We start from the raw sequence: 17,096 nt of genomic DNA on the forward strand, positions 1-17,096 counted from the left end.
TGAAACTCCATGCATATACACTCAAAATTCTGATCCTTTGGGTGGTACACAACAGTCCACCTCTTATCTGCTTGTCAGAATTTAGTCAATTGGTAGACTTGCCTATCCAGAACAGTCACGCAGGTCGACACCATGAATTGAGCTTCCTTGTGAATCTGATCACGAACCATGAAATATATATTTCGAGTGTAAATGCTCTCAGCATGCTTCTCTAAGCTTTCAAGATGGGTACTCATCAAAGAACTAGAATGTTTTGTTTTAAATGCCTGCTCCAATTCTTTGTATCTTGTGTGTGACAAGGCTCGATCAACTTGTCACACAAATTCTTGCAACTTTAACTTCTGTTGAAGAAATCTATTCATATATGCATTCATTCCCTCGCACCGTTGTTTAGTACGCATGTCGGTAAAAAAATGACCCCTTAAGAATGTTTCTACCCATCTATGTTGTTTTGTATAAATTTTGTTCACCTAATCATTATTTTGCAAACCTTCTTCCTCCACCATATTCCACCATAATTTATCAAACTCTTCAGGTGTAAAAAATTCAAAAATACACTTTGTAAATACCTTTATGAAATTAGGTTTATTACGTACATTAGATTGTGCATTTCTCTGTAGATGCCAAACACACAAACGATGTCGAGCTTCAGGAATCACCTTTTTAATCGCCTTCCTCATTGCTCGATCTCCCTCAGTCACCAAAGAAATAGGTTTCTTATTATTCATAGCAGACAAAAATGTTTCCAACACCCACATGTATGTTTCAATTGTCTCATCCACAAGTAATGCACATCCAAAAAGACATGTTGCATAATGATAATTAACTCCCACTAGCATGACTAGTGGCTTACCATACTCATTTGTCTTGTACGTACTATCAAAAGCTAACACATCCCCGAAGTGGTGATAATCTAAACGAGCAATAGAATCAGCCCAAAACAAGTTTGCAAGTCTATTTTCCTCGTCTACAATGTATTTACAGAAGAAATTCATATCCATATCAGCTTTTCCTTTTAAGTATGCCAGTGCAGATTCTGAATCTGTTTCGAGCATCATAGATCTACGTTCAACATCTAATGAATTATACAAATCCTCCAGTGTGAAGCCCACATTGTCATCATCCCTAGCTTGATTGACTAAAAAGTTCATAATTTGACTAGTCTTAATACCAAAAGTTTTCATCGCAGTAGCTTGAGCAATGTCACAATCTTTAACTGATCGATGGGATCGAAGAAACTTAATCTCATGATCCATTGCCATCTCATGCGAGTGTTCAGGGATAAATTGGTTAACAACCCAAATACCTAGCTTCTTATTCATCCTCACTCTGAAAGCAGCTGGACATTTGACTCTCGTAACAGCCCTCGGTTCTCGAATTCTATCTTTCCTTTCAACATACTTTTTAGCACGCTCACCTTCCCTATTACAAACCCAATGTCTCACATTGGTTTCACCATCATTATCATACCTTATATCATTCTTACGAATGCTGAAGCCCGTTACTTTTGAGTATTTACTGTAAAAATTCTCAGCATCTGTAAGTGTCTCAAACTGACTTTCAATTACATCTTCACTAGTGAGTTGTTGTAGGTGCTTACCATTAAAATAAATGGAACATGAGGAATCATCCGCACTTGGCAGAATGGTTGCCTTAACTGTTGAAGGAATGTCATATGATGAAGGAATGTCAAACTCTGCTTCTTTTGAATTTTGGTTGATAACTGCAAAAACAATATTGAACATTTTGTTATCAGCAAATTTGCATGATTAAATATATAATATTGCATACTATATAGGGTTAGATACACAAATATATAGTTACAGAGAAATTTTACATTATTCAATTTCAACTTATTTTCTTAAAGATACTTAGGATTCAATAAACAAATGTCACAGCTATCCCCAAATGACACAAGGCCAGACGTTTACACGTAACTGTTATCAAATAATTAAGAATAATATTACAAGCTATATATTGGTAAAAATCTATATTTGTTAGGATTTTGAATAATTTTATGGTTTTCTATTTAAGTTTTCTACATGAAGATATGGCTTAAAGAATGTTGACTGCTCGGAATCACTGAAGCAACCAAGCCTCATATTATCAGCCAAATTCCATGATTTAATTGTATTAATCTAGAATATATGACATTACATAATATATATTTTTAGATAGATAAATGTATCTAGTTGTGGAAAAACTTTACAGAATCAAATTCGGAATTCTCATTTTAGAGATATTCAGGATTTAGTGCACAAAGGTCACAACTGTCTTCAAACTACACAGGACCAGAAGTTTCTAAATTAACTGATATCAATTAAAAAGGAATACAATTACAAAATATATATGTATAAAAATATTTATTTTTCAAGAGTTCAAATAATTTTACGGTTTTCTATTTGAAGTTTTCTAAATGAAGATATGGATTAAAGAATGTTGATTGCTCAGAATCACTGAAGTAACCAAGCCTCTAATTATCAGCCAAATTCCATGATTTAACTGCATTTATATAGAACATATGACATTAAATATAATATATGTTTGGATAGATAAATGTATCTAGTGTTGGAAGAACTTTACAGATTCAAATTCAGACTTCTCATCTTAGAGATATCCAGGATTTAGTGCACAAAAGTCACAGTTGTCTTCAAACTACACAGGGCCAAAATTTTCTAAATTAACTGATATCAATTAAAAAAGAATAAAATTACAAACTTTATATCTACAAAAATATTTAATTTTCAGGAGTTCAAATAATTTTACGGTTTTCTATTTGAATTTTTCTACATGAAGATATGGCTTAAAGAATGATGACTGCTCAGAATCACTAAAGCAACCAAGCCTTTGATTATCAGCCAAATTCCATGATTTAACTGTATTGATCTAGAATATATGACATTAAATATAATATATGTTTGGATAGATAAATGTATCTAGTGTTGGAAGAGCTTTACAGAATCAAATTCGGACTTCTCATCTTAGAGATATTCAAGATTTAGTACACAAAGGTCACAGCTGTCTTCAAACTACACAGGGCCAGACGTTTCTAAATTAATTGATATCAATTAAAAAAGAATAAAATTACAAACTATATATCTATAGAAAGATTTAGTTTTCAAGAGTTCAAATAATTTTACAGTTTTCTATTTGAAGTTTTCTACATGAAGATATGGCTTAAAGAATGCTGACTGCTCTGAATCACTGAAGCAATCAAGCCTCTGATTATCAGCCAAATTCCATTATTTAACTGTATTGATATAGAATATATGACATTACACAATATATATGTTTGGATAGATAAATGTATCTAGTTGTGGAAGAACTTTACAGAATCAAATTCGGACTTCTCATCTTAGAGATATTCAGGATTTAGTGCACAAAGGTCACGGCTGTTTTCAAACTACACAAGACCAGAAATTGTTGAATTAAATGATATCAATTCCTCAGGAAAACAAATTAGAAGCTATATACCCCTAAAAAGCTCTATTTGTTAGAAGTTCAAATAGTTTTACAATGTTCAATTTCAATTTTTCTACATTAAGATATGATTTAAACAATACAAACTGCTCAGAAGCATTAAAACAACCAACTAAAACGATGTATTAGTTCTTTCTTTCAGCCTCTTTCTCGAAGAAGAACGACTGGCAGACATCATATTCTCAATTCTCTTTTGTTTCTGCATGCCTTTTTTTTTTTTTTTGGTTTGGACAAATAATCAAACAAGTGTTTGATTTTAAAGCATTGGTCATTACATGGTTACGTAGCCAAAATCTCGTCATAACCATTTCACTACCCAACAACAAAATAATCATAAAAATTATAAATATCAAATTGCAAAGAACATATCAGTACTAACGTTGTTCATCAATATCCATCGCTTTTTGTAATGATAGCTCCCATATTTACCTTGAACATAATTTATTTCAAAACCGAACAACTTGATTAATTGTCTAAAAACTCTACTCGAATTTAGTCAGATTGATTGAACAAAAACTCTGCTTAGATTTGATCCTTGATGAGATACTGTTTATTATTTGCAAAGATGAGTTTGAATTGTGTTTAGCCGATAGGAACTTATTCTACCAACAGTCAAAGTGGCTAACAAATCGTATTTGTTAAAACAAAACCGTCTGGATCATGGGGTTGGTGATGAGATTAAGGATAAAACTATCACAAGCACATGGAATGAGGCATATTCAGATCCTATTCAAGTTCCCGTCGGACCCGTTACAAGAGCTCGAGCAAAGAAATTCAAATAAGCGCTTAATGGATTGATTCAAGCAACTTGGGCTCAATCAAATTCGTGGAGGCCCATTGAAGGAATTGCACATGATAAATGCATGATTCAGTCTCTTGAAGTTTCCAAATACTCACTTCCATGAAATATGGAGTTGGCTTAAACATTATGGTGGGAAAATATATTAGTTTCCCTTTTCAGATACTTTCCCATTTCTTGAGGAGGCTATTAGGGAATCAAATCAATTATTTTTATTTTAATCGTCTAGTTTCCATTTAATTGATGTAAGGCATTTAAGACAATTAGGATCCTGATTTAGTTTAAATTCTTTCCTATTTAGTTAGATTAGGATTATGATTTGATTTAGATTCTTTCCTATTAGGGAAGATTTATATTCAGATTTGATTTTTGGGTTAGGATTTATTTCAAAAAATTCTTGTAACCAACCCTATATAAAGTACTCATATTCAACAAATAGAAAAAGAAGTTTTTGATGTAATTGGTGAGATAGTTAATTCTCTTTGGTTCTTTACGAACTCTTTGAACTTATCAGATTTCGTGGCGTTCAAATTCTTGACTTATCAATCAGACCAAGTAATTGTGGTGTCTTCACATACCAAGTTTCGTGCTTTCAATAAGCATTGGGTCGAGGTTCCATTCCATTCCTGGTTTAAATTCGATCTTGGGAACTAAATTGATTAGGGTCGCGTTAGTTCTTGACGAGGTTCGTATCATTTAGTATCAGAGCCTAGGCTCTAAGGTCAGATCCATCTATCTTTGTTGTTTTTCATTCTTGTTTGAATTTTTCATGTTGTTCTAGTATCTATAAAAAAAAAAAAAAGTCGTGAACAATATTTTTTGTGAACAGTGCCGCGTTAACAGTATTTTTAGGGCTTCCTTTTAAAATCAATTTTTGCATCTGTGTGGTTTAATTCTCTTTAAATCCACAAGTTTTATCTATTCCTTTTCCTTAAAAAAAAAACTCGACTTTCGTATACATTGCCTTCTTACTCTTGAAATTAAATTCTCCTTAGTTGTCATCTTTGTGAATTACTTCTGAAATCTTAATATTGGTTTGATTAGTTTAATAAGAATCGAGTAAGGATTACTAAGAGTGGAAAAAGGCAAGAGAGTGTGAGCGTATTAGAGGGTAAAAGCCAATAATTTGAGTGAAACACGAGTGGAATTGAGTGAGTCATTTTTCTTGAGTGAAACACGTAAGGGAGTGAGGTGAGGTCCTTCCACATTATTTCTAACGTTCTTTCACAGATAATAGCTATGTCTCACAACCTAGAACAAAACACAAATGAAGAGGATCAATCCGCAACCACTCATAATTTACAAATTCAAGCATTGATGGCAGAGATGAGAAGGATGATGAGGACTGAATTAGAGCTCATCCACGAGCATTTGGATCGGGTGGAGAACACACATGTAGGGCAGCCACAACCCGTTCCCCAAGCACGTAGGAGAGAAAGAGCTCCAATTAAAGGAGGGATTGATGACTATTATAGGGATGAGTATGATGAAGGAGAGGACTCAATAGGTAGCTATAGGAGAGATAGACAAGGTAGGAGAGCTAGGAATATAGATGATGGATTGAGTGGCATAAAGATGAAGATTCCATCTTTTCAAGGAAAATCCGACCTAGAAGCATACCTTGAATGGGAGAAGAAAATGGAGTTCATATTTGACTGCCACAATTATTCAGAGGCAAAAAAAGTAAAATTGGTTGTGATTGAGTTTTCTGACTATGCTATTACTTTGTGGGATCAGCTTGTTATAAGCAGGAGGCGAAATAAGGAACGTCCAATTAAGACATGGGATGAAATGAAACCATTGATGAAAAAGTGTTTTGTACCTAACCACTATTATCGAGACTTGTACCAAAAATTACAACCTCTTACACAGGACACCCGAAGCATTGAGGATTATTATAAAGAAATGGAGATTGCCATGATTAGAGCAAATGTGGAGGAGGATAGAGAAGCTACCATGGCACGATTCTTAAATGGACTTAATCGGGAGATTGCAGATAAGGTTGAGTTGCAACATTATGTAGAGATTGAGGAAATAGTCCACACCATCAAGATTGAGTAGCAACTCAAGAGGAGGGGTAACACTCGTGCAGCCCCAAACTCGAGTTCCACTCCTTGGAAGCTGAACTATGTGAAACGAGACGAGAGGCCACAAGCATCTACTACACCTAAGCTAAGATCCGAGCCCTCCAAGCACAATACACAAGGTAACACCGTAACTCCTACTATTAGGAATCGTGACATTAAGTGTTTTAAATGTCAAGGCAGGGGGCATATCGTAAGTGAATGTGTGAATCAAAGAGTTATGGTGTTGCGGGGCAACGGTGAGATTGTAACTGAAGATGAGACATAAGAAAATGAGATAGCACCATTAGAGGATGTCGAAGATGAAGAGTATATAGCCCTTGGGGAATTGACTTTAGTAGCGAGGAGAGCTTTGAGTGTACAAGTAAAGGAAGACGAAGCAGCGCAACGGGAAAACATTTTCCATACTAGGTGCTATGTTCAAGACAAAGTATGTAGTATGATTATTGATGGAGGAAGTTGTACTAATGTTGCTAGTACTATCATGGTAGAGAAATTAGGGCTTCTAACACTTAAACATCCACGGCCATATAAACTACAGTGGTTAAATGACAGTAGAGAGGTGAAAGTGAACAAGCAGGTACTAGTGACTTTTCAGATTGGCAAGTATGAAGATAAGTTGCTTTGTGATTTAGTGCCAATGCAGGCTGGACATTTGTTACTTGGGCGGCCTTGACTATTCGACAGACGTGTGAAACATGATGGCTTCACCAACAAATATTCATTTGTATTTAATCAATGCAACATCACTCTTGTTCCATTGACACCAAAGCAGGTTTATGGAGACCAAGTGAGCCTACAGAGAGAGAGTGAGGAAAAGAAAAGGAAAGAAAAAGAGAGTGAAATTCAAAAAGAGGCTGAGGAAAATGTGAGAGAAAAACCAAAGAAAAATACGACCATTGAGCGAAAATTAGATGGAAAACAAAAGAATTTCTACGCAAGAGTGAGTGAGATAAAAAAAAAGCATTGTTTTTACATCAGCCGATGATTGTACTTTTGTACAAAGAAGCATTTTTAAACACTAACGAATTTGACCATACTTTGCCTAGTTCTATTACTTTTCTTTTGCAGGAGTATGAGGATGTCTTTCTTGAGGAAACACCACATGGTTTATCTCCAATTCGAGGGATTGAGCATCAGATTAATTTTTTGCCCGGTGCAGCCATTCCAAATAGACCAGCCTATAGGAGTAATCCGGAAGAGACCAAGGAACTTCAAAGGCAGGTTAAGGAATTAATGGAAAAAGGGTACGTGAGAGAAAGTATGAGTCCATCTGTAGTTTCTATTTTATTAGTTCCTAAGAAGGATAGGATGTGGAGGATGTGTGTTGACTGTCGAGCCATCAATAACATAACGGTAAAGTATCAACATCCCATTCCTAGGCTAGATGACATGCTTGATGAATTACATAGGTCTTGTGTATTTCCAAAATTGATTTGAAAAGTGGATATCATCATATTAGAATGAAAGAAGGAGATAAATGGAAAACTGCTTTTAAAACAAAATATGGTTTGTATGAATGGTCAGTCATGCCTTTTGGTCTAACTAATGCCCCGAGCACTTTTATGAGACTTATGAATCATGTCTTACGAGCTTTTATTGGCAAGTTTGTTGTTGTTTATCTTGATGATATCCTCATTTATAGCAAAAACATAAACGATCATGTAGTACAGTTGTTTGCTAACCTGAAGAAGTGTACTTTTTACATCGACAAACTTGTGTTTCTAGGATTTATTGTGAGTGCACAGGGTATACAGGTTGATGAGGGAAAAGTACATGCAATCCAATAGTAGCCGAGTCCCACAAGTGTAAGTAATGTGAGAAGCTTTCATGGGCTTGCTAGTTTCTGTCGACGATTTGAAAGACTTTAGCACATTAGCTGCACCGCTTACTGAAGTAATAAAAAAAATGTTGGATTCAAGTGGGGAGAAGCACAAGAGAAGGCATTTCACATAATCAAGCAAAAGTTGACCAATGCTCCTTTATTGTCTTTGCCTAACTTTAATAAAACATTTGAAATTGAATGCGATGCCTCAGGTATTGGTATTGGCGTAGTCCTAATGTAGGAAGGACGACCAATTGCTTACTTTAGTGAAAAGTTGAGTGGGGCAGCCTTAAACTGCCCTACTTACGATAAGGAGTTGTATGCGTTGGTTCGAGCGTTAGAAACGTGGCAGCACTACCTATGGCCTAAGGAGTTCTTGATTCACACCGATCATGAGTCCTTGAAACACCTTAAAGGCCAACATAAGCTGAACAAGAGGCATGCTCGATGGGTAGAATTCGTTGAGATATTTCCATATGTCATTCGTTACAAGCAAGGTAAGGAAAACATTGTTGCAAATGTGTTTTCCCGCAGGTATGTCTTAATTTCAACACTTAATGCTAAACTACTTGGTTTTGAACATATTAAGGAATTGTATGCTGATGACCATGATTTTAATGTTGAATACCAAGCTTGTGAAAAGACCGTAGTCAGTAAATACTTAGAACATGATGGCTATTTATTTCGAGAGAATAAACTGTGTGTGCCTAACTATTCTTTGAGAGATTTGTTAGTGAGAGAATCCCATAGAAGAGGGTTAAGAAGGCATTTTGGAGTTGTAAAAACTCTAGCAGTTTTACAGGAACACTTCTATTGGCCACATATGAAACGAGATATTGAAAGACTTTGTGGTAGATGTGTCACTTATAGGCAAGCCAAATCGAAAGTGCAACCTTATGGCTTATACACCCCTTTGCCAATACCTAGTGCACCTTGGACTAATATTTCAATGGATTTTGTACTAGGTTTACCGAGGTCTAGACAAGGGAAAGACTCAATTTTTGTGGTTGTAGATAGATTTTCAAAGATGGCACATTTTATTCCATGTCACAAAACGGATGATGCTTCTAATGTTGCTGACCTATTCTTTAGGGAGATTGTGAGGTTGCATGGTATGCCCAGGACAATTGGTTTTTATAGGGATGCTAAGTTTTGAAGTTACTTTTGAAAAACCTTATGGGATAAGTTAGGAACTAAGTTGTTGTTTTCAACTACTTGTCACCCTCAAATTGATGGTCAGACAGAAATTGTGAATAGAACTTTATCTACTCTGTTCCGAGCTATCATTAAAAAGAACATCAAAACTTGGGAAGATTGTTTACCACTTGTTGAGTTTGCTTATAATCGTTCCATTCATTCTACTACTAAGTATTCACTGTTTTAAATTGTTTATGGTTTTAATCCTTTAACCCCATTGGATTTAACTCCATTACCTATTTCTGAGCATGTTAACTTAGATGGCAAGAAAAAGGCTGAAATTGTTAAACAAATACATGGGAAGGCGAAGTTCAACATTGAGCAAGCCAACAAATGGTGACATAAGCTAGTGTTTGAACCCGGTGATTGGGTGTGGTTACACATGCATAAGGAACGATTTCCGGAACGACGGAAATCTAAGTTATTACCTCGAGGGGATGGTCCATTCCAAGTTTTGGAACGTATCAATGACAATGCATACAAACTAGATTTGCCTGGTGAGTACAATGTAAGTGCTACTTTTAATGTTTCTAATTTGAGTCCTTTTGATGTAGGTGATGATTTGAGGATAAATCCTCTTCAAGAGGAGGGGAATGATGAGATTAAGGATAAAACTATCACAAGCACATAGGATGAGGCATATTCAGATCCTATTCAAGTTCCCGTCGGAGCCATTACAAGAGCTCGAGCAAAGAAATTCAAAGAAGCGCTTAATGGATTGATTCAAGCAACTTGGGCTCAATCAAATTCGTGGGGGCCCATTGAAGGAATCACACATGATAAATGCATGATTCAGGCTCTTGAAGTTTCCAAATACTCACTTCCATGAAATAGGGAGTTGGCTTAAACATTATGGCGGGAAAATATATTATTTTCCTTTTTCAGATACTTTCCCATTTCTTGAGGAGGCTATTAGGGAATCAAATCAGTTATTTCTATTTTAATCGCCTAGTTCTATTTAATTGATGTAAGGCATTTAAGACAATTAGGATCCTGATTTAGTTTAAATTCTTTCCTATTAGGGAGGATTTAGATTTAGATTTGATTTTTGGGTTAGGATTTATTTCAAAAAATTCTTTTAACCAACCCTATATAAAGTACTCATATTCAATAAACAGAAAAAGAAGTTTTTGATGCAATTGGTGAGAGAGTTAATTCTCTTTAGTTCTTTACGAACTCTTTGAACTTATCGGATTTCGTGGCGTTTACATTCTTGACTTATTAATCAGACCATCCATAGGTGATTGTGGCGTCTTCACATACCAAGGTTTGTGCTTTCAATAAGCATTGGGTCGAGGTTTCATTCCATTCCTGGTTTAGATTCGATCTTGGGAACTAAATTGATTAGGGTCGCGTCAATTCTTGACAGGGTTCGTATCAATTGGCTCAATTCTGAGAAATTTCAGTGACCACCCCTATAATTTTAAATATTCTCACAATTTCACTTGAATAACATATTTTTTTTAATTCCACCAAATTCATACGAACGTTTAAATACATTTTAAAGTTTATTTTACTATGTATCCTATGCCATTCATTATTGGCTTTTTGTAATTTTATTAAGTTGTAATTTCAGGCCAAACATGAAAGGGTTTAAACATTTAATTAATTTGAAAATTCAATATGAAACTCAAAATTGCTAAAATATTACTTAAATCATATCCTTAATGTTATAAGATAATTTGATTATCATGTAATCAAACTAATTTCAAAATCTATCGATCGGATATAGTCTGTACTGTTACATTATTTTATTCTAATGCATGGCCATGGAATAGCCTTTGATTTCTCATGGTATATTTTATTGGTTTACTAGCTTATAAAACCATATGCAAATGTTGAAAATTGGACTACTATATGAAATATCCGGTTAGCCACTTGTATGTTACCGTTAAGGCAAAAATTTAAATTTTAGAATATCTGGTATGCCGCTTACGATATCCGAATAGCCGTTTATACTCCAGAAACTTACTGCCCAAAATTCGAATAGCTGCTTATCATATCGGTTAGCCGCTTGCTACAGTAACTGCTACAGTGAAATATTTTTCAAAATTATAGTTTGACCCCAAAACTTTATAAAACTGTATTATGGCTGAAAACGTTATGAAAGTGTTCAAATAGGTCCAATTTCAGAATTTCTAAATAATGCTTTGTCAATGCCAAAACTTTCAGAAATTAGAATATCGCCCAAACTATGTGAAATTATAGAATGGCCCAAAAAAATTTAAATATATTTATATAGGTCCAAATTTGAAATTCAAAACAATATTATTAAAATCAAAGATTGTAAATTCTTTCATTTTAGTCCACAACTTGAAAAACAACTTAACTCCATAAAATCATTTTCTTATTATAAAAGCACAATTCATAAATCTTTGTTTAACTAACACATGTGGTTTGTTATCATCAAAATCAATATTTATATTCATATAGGCTAACAATCTCCCACTTTTTGATGATGACAAAACACATTATAAAAATTTAATTTAGTTATGAAAAACTCCCCCTTAATCAATGCAAGGTTAAAAAACTGATTAAAAAATTATTTAAAAGACTCCCCCTGCATACATGCATATTCTTATAACACATATTATATTATTCTCCCCCTTCATCATAAAAAAGAATAAAAGCTCCCCCTATCAATCATCAAAAACTCAATACAAGCATATTAGTTCAAAAATATTCAAATCATAAGAAATCTAACAAACAAATGCATAATCCAACAACATAACAACCATCCATAAAATCGGAAATACAAGTACATAAAGTAGTAAATGAAATGTAAGTGTGTCCAAATACAAGCATAAGAGACTACTGAGGTGGTGAGGATGGTGGTGATGGAGGAGGATACAGATACGGAATGTCGAAGTGCTCAAAGAGGAGGCGTTGTCCATGAATGAGTTGCTGCTGCTGAAACTCAGTATGCCGCACAGAGAGTGTCCGTACCTCATCCATAAGCTGCTGAAGAGTAACCTCTTCAGAGGTAGGAGGCTGTGGAGGTGACGAAGCGGATGCAGAGGCACCAGGAGCTGAAGCAATCACTAGAGGATCTCGGCGTCTACGCTGGTCCCGAAATGAGAGTGAGAAAACAGGAAGTTGATCAGTAGGAACCACAACGTTGAGTGGCCGATCATCACTCAGAGCAAGAAAAGTAAACTTGTTTTCAATGAATTTTACCAAGTGCCATTACTCCACTCAAAACCTAAGCCAAATACAGCATCATCCCCTATACCCTTAGACTGTCTACACGATGGTTCTTGAAGCGGTGCATCAAAATATTTAAGGATTCGGGTAATGAAGTGACCATATGGAAGGGAGCGGGTAATCAAGGCAGGTATGGTCAAAATGGTTCGGATGATGGTATATCCCAAGTTAACCGAACGATGTCTAAGAATACAATCAATTAAAGCAACGTCCATGTGGGAAACCTCATCCAAATGCCCTAATCTAGGAAGAACAATGAACTGAATAAAGCGAAGCAAAATGCGAGTGTGAAGACAAAGATCATTACACTGAAAAATATTACGAATGGCGTCAACATGAACATAACTATAAAGTTTGGGAGATTTCCTAGGCGAAAAAATTTCTAGGCCAAAATCGGATGATCCTAGGATAGAGTTTAACAATGAAATATCAAAATCAATCATAACTCCTCCAATATTGGTGATTACTCGAGTCTTGTTCTCTGCAGAAACGTCCATATTCGAGTTAAATACTTTCACCAAGTCGGGATAAACATTCTCCTCAATCATAAGTGCATCAATCCAACCAACATCTCCCAACAATTGAAATAAGTTTCTATGGCTAATATTGAGAGTATTAATCCAATCCGGTAAAACATAAAACGTATTGAGTACCTCACGAGTCCTGAAGCTTTAGTGAAATCGTTTGGCTAAATTTTTATTGTTATGAAAGTGTGAAGACTCAAAATTGGATTGATTGGAGGTGCCCCCTGCTTGCCGTGACCGGTTGGTTTGTTGAACCGGTTCTTTGCCTTTTCTTCGAACCGACCATGAGCTTAACATGGTGATTTTGATTGATTTGAAGTTAAAAAGAGCAATGAGAAGGAAGATAACGAGGATTGAAATAGATTTTGGGAGGTAATTTGGGTCAAAAATGACTTAAGAGGAAGAAATTTAGAGAGAGAAGAATTCAGTTAAACCCTAGATTTGATTTCGGATCTAGTGAGTTTGAGGTTGAAAATGAATTTGAAAGATGATTTTAGGCATAAGAATGGATGGGAAACAAGTTTAATGGTTCGATGTGCATAAAAAATGAGTAGAAATGATGGATTTTGGAGTGAAAACGAGAGAGAGAGAGTTATCCGGAATACCGAAAGAGGAAGAAAGATGATGAATAGTTTAAAAAGCTCGAGTCCGGTTAACCGGTTAGTCGGTTAGTGGACAGTGAGCACAAAACCGCATCCGGCTTATCGGTTTCTCTAACCGGTTGGCCAAATTGTTTCCAGAGATTTTCCAACCCGCAACTGGCTTACCGGTTTCCTTATCCAGTTGGCCGGATTTTTCCAGAATTTTTGTCAAACAATATTCGGTTTACTGGTTTGAAGAGGCTGTCCGGTTTTGAGGCAGAAAGGAAGCTTAGCAAATCCGATTTTCCGGATTGAATAACTGGATGATCGGTTTCGGTCCAGAATTAAAACTGACTCAAATGGCTTACCGGTTCTCTAAGTCCGGTTATCCGAAAGATGACCCGAGAGAAACCAAAATGTATTCGGTTTACTGGTTTGATAAATCCGGTTATCTGAAAGTTGACCCGAGAGCAATTAATGAGAAAACGGTTTTCCGGTTGAGAGGAAGCAGTGTACCGGTTTAGACTTGAAAACCTTTTTGCCTCTAATTGATTTTGGCAAGCTCTTATACTTGTATTATACACACCAATTTGTTTTTGGCTTAAAAATTGATTAATTTTAAATTATTTTGTGATTTAAAACCTTTCAATAAGTCAAAAATTATTTTGTGATTTAAAACTTTTCAATAAGTCATTCAATGCATGAACCATAAATGCACATAAAAACAAACATATTAACTAAATCAACAAATCATAATTCAAGATGCAACATTCATCATTCCAAGCTCATGTCTTATCTTTATAAAATGCTCTTCACTAAGAGGTTTTGTAAAGATATCCGCAAGTTGATTTTCAGTAGAAACAAATTGAATCACAACATCTCCTTTTTGAACATGATCTCTAAGGAAGTGATGTTTAATTTCTATATGCTTAGTCCTAGAATGTTGAATGGGATGATCAAGATTAATACCGTAGTCTCTAAGGGTTTGTTTCATCCACAGAATTTGGGCACAACAACTACCAGCGGCTATATATTCTGCCTCGGTGGTTGAAAGTGCAACCGAGTTTTGTTTCTTACTAAACCAAGAGACAAGTGAATGACCTAAGAAGTGACTTATTCTACTAGTACTTTTTCTATCAACCTTATAACCGGCAAAGTCGGCATTCGAATAACAAGTTAAGTCATATATGAGTTCCCCTAAGATACCAAAGACCAAGATTAATGGTGCCAATCAAATATCGAAAAAATCAAGCATGTGTGACTCTTTAGGACAAGATTGAAATCTAGTACACAAGCATACACTAAACATAATATCAGGTCTACTAGCAGTCAAGTAGAGTAAGGATCCGATCATACCTCGATAAGTCTTGATGTCAACTTCCTTACCTTTCTCATCTTTGTCTAGCTTGATGGTAGTACTCATTGGAGTGCTTTTTGCCGTTCCATTGTCATAGCCAAATCTTTTGAGTAGATTTTTCACGTATTTGGCTTGATTTATGAAAATTCCTTCCTCGTTTTGTTTGATTTGGAGTCCAAGGAAGTACTTCAACTCTCCCATCATACTCATCTCAAATTCTTTACTCATACAAGATGAAAATTCTTTACACAACAATTCATTAGTAGAACAAAAAATAATGTCATGAACATAAATTTGAACAATAAGTATATCTTGGCTCTTATGCTTAACAAATAAAGTTGTGTCCGCTTTTCCCATGGAAAAATCGTTATCTACCAAGAAGTTTTTAAGCCTATCATACCATGCTCTAGGTGCTTGTTTTAGTCCATACAATGCCTTAGATAACTTATACACATGATCTGAAAATTTTTCATTTTCAAAATCAGGGGGTTGTTCACATACACTTCCTCCATAATATAACCATTTAAGAAAGCACTATTGACATCCATTTGATATAAAATAAAATCTTTATAACATGCAAAAGCTAAAGAGAATTCTAATAGATTCTAGTCTAGCTACAGGTGCAAATGTTTCATCAAAATTGATTCCCTCTTCTTGGTTGTAACCTTGAGCTACTAGTCTAGCTTTATTTCTTACAACCACACCGGATTCATCCATTTTGTTTCTAAATACCCATTTAGTACCTATGATGGATTGATGTTCCGGATGAGGAACTAATTTCCATACATTATTTCTCTCAAATTGATTCAATTCATCTGCATCCACAAAGGATTTTGGTTCAATTTGAGAAATAAATGCAGCATGCTCACATGTGTTCCTAAGAGATGATCTAGTTGTAACACTTCGTGAGGGATCTCCTAAAATTACATCCTTGGGGTGAGAAGAAACATACCTCCACTCCTTGGGGAGTGTTTGAGAAGTACCTTCATTTTGCTCTACATTTGTTTCTTCATGATATTCCTCTTGAATTCCATGTGGTGCATCTTTTTAGTTGTCATTTGATGCTTCTTCTTAATGTTCTTCTTCTGCATTATCATCAACAATGACTTTCTCCGTAGAGGAGGGGTTAGACTCATCAAATGTAATATGCATAGATTCTATAAGCTTTGCTTGAGCTTGAATAACCAAGAAAAATACGAACATCAGATTTTGGATTAAATTTACCAAGATTATCCTTTGTGTTCAAAACAAAACATTTGCATCCAAAGACTTTAAATAGCCAATGTTGGGTTTTCTATCTTTCCAAAGCTCATATGGAGTTTTATTAGGTCTAATAAAAAAATAACAAGCGGTGTTGACAGCTTCGGTCTAAAAATACTTAGGCAAAAAATTTTCATTCAACATGGTCCTAGCTATTTCTTGAATAGACCTATTCTTTCTCTCTACAAGTCTATTTTGTTGAGGAGTCCTAGGTGATGAAAATTGATGCTCAATGCCAAAATCATTACAAAAGTTCTCAAATGCATACTTTTCAAATTCTCCACCATGATCACTTCTAATACAAGAAATACTACATCCCTTTTCATTTTGAACCTTTTTGCAGAAAACTTTAAATGCATCAAAGGCATCATCCTTGTTAGATAAGAATAATACCCATGTGTATCTAGAATAATCATCCGCAATTACAAAAGCATAATATTTGCCATTTAAGCTAGTATATCTAGAAGGTCCAAACAAGTCTATGTGAAGTAGTTGAAGTAGAAATGTTTTTCTTGCTTTTGAAAGAAGTTTTGATTTGTTTTCCAAATTGGGAAGCTTCACAAATTCTATCTTTTTGAAAACTGAGTTTTGGAAGACCTTTAACCAAATCATTTTTCACGATTTTTGAAATCAAATCCATGCTTGCATGACCTAATCTTCTATGCCACAACCAACCATCATCATGTAATGCGGAGAAACATTTATCATTTGTAGGTGCACAATCTATATTAATGGTATAGACATTAACACATCTATTTCCTACAAACAAAGCTTTCCCATTACAT

At 35.0% G+C, this 17,096-nt stretch overlaps 1 protein-coding gene across 1 annotated transcript; it reads right to left on the reverse strand.

Moving 5' to 3' along the window:
* Positions 1-470: 470 nt before the first annotated feature.
* On the reverse strand, positions 471-1,745 carry LOC102617921 (protein FAR1-RELATED SEQUENCE 5-like). Its single transcript, XM_052435839.1, has one exon. The coding sequence runs from the start codon at positions 1,743-1,745 to the stop codon at positions 471-473; it is 1,275 nt and encodes a 424-aa protein (XP_052291799.1).
* Between the last annotated feature and the right edge of the window lie 15,351 nt (positions 1,746-17,096).

This window comes from Citrus sinensis, chromosome 3, assembly GCF_022201045.2.
Source record: "Citrus sinensis cultivar Valencia sweet orange chromosome 3, DVS_A1.0, whole genome shotgun sequence".
NCBI classification, from domain to species: Eukaryota; Viridiplantae; Streptophyta; class Magnoliopsida; order Sapindales; family Rutaceae; genus Citrus; species Citrus sinensis.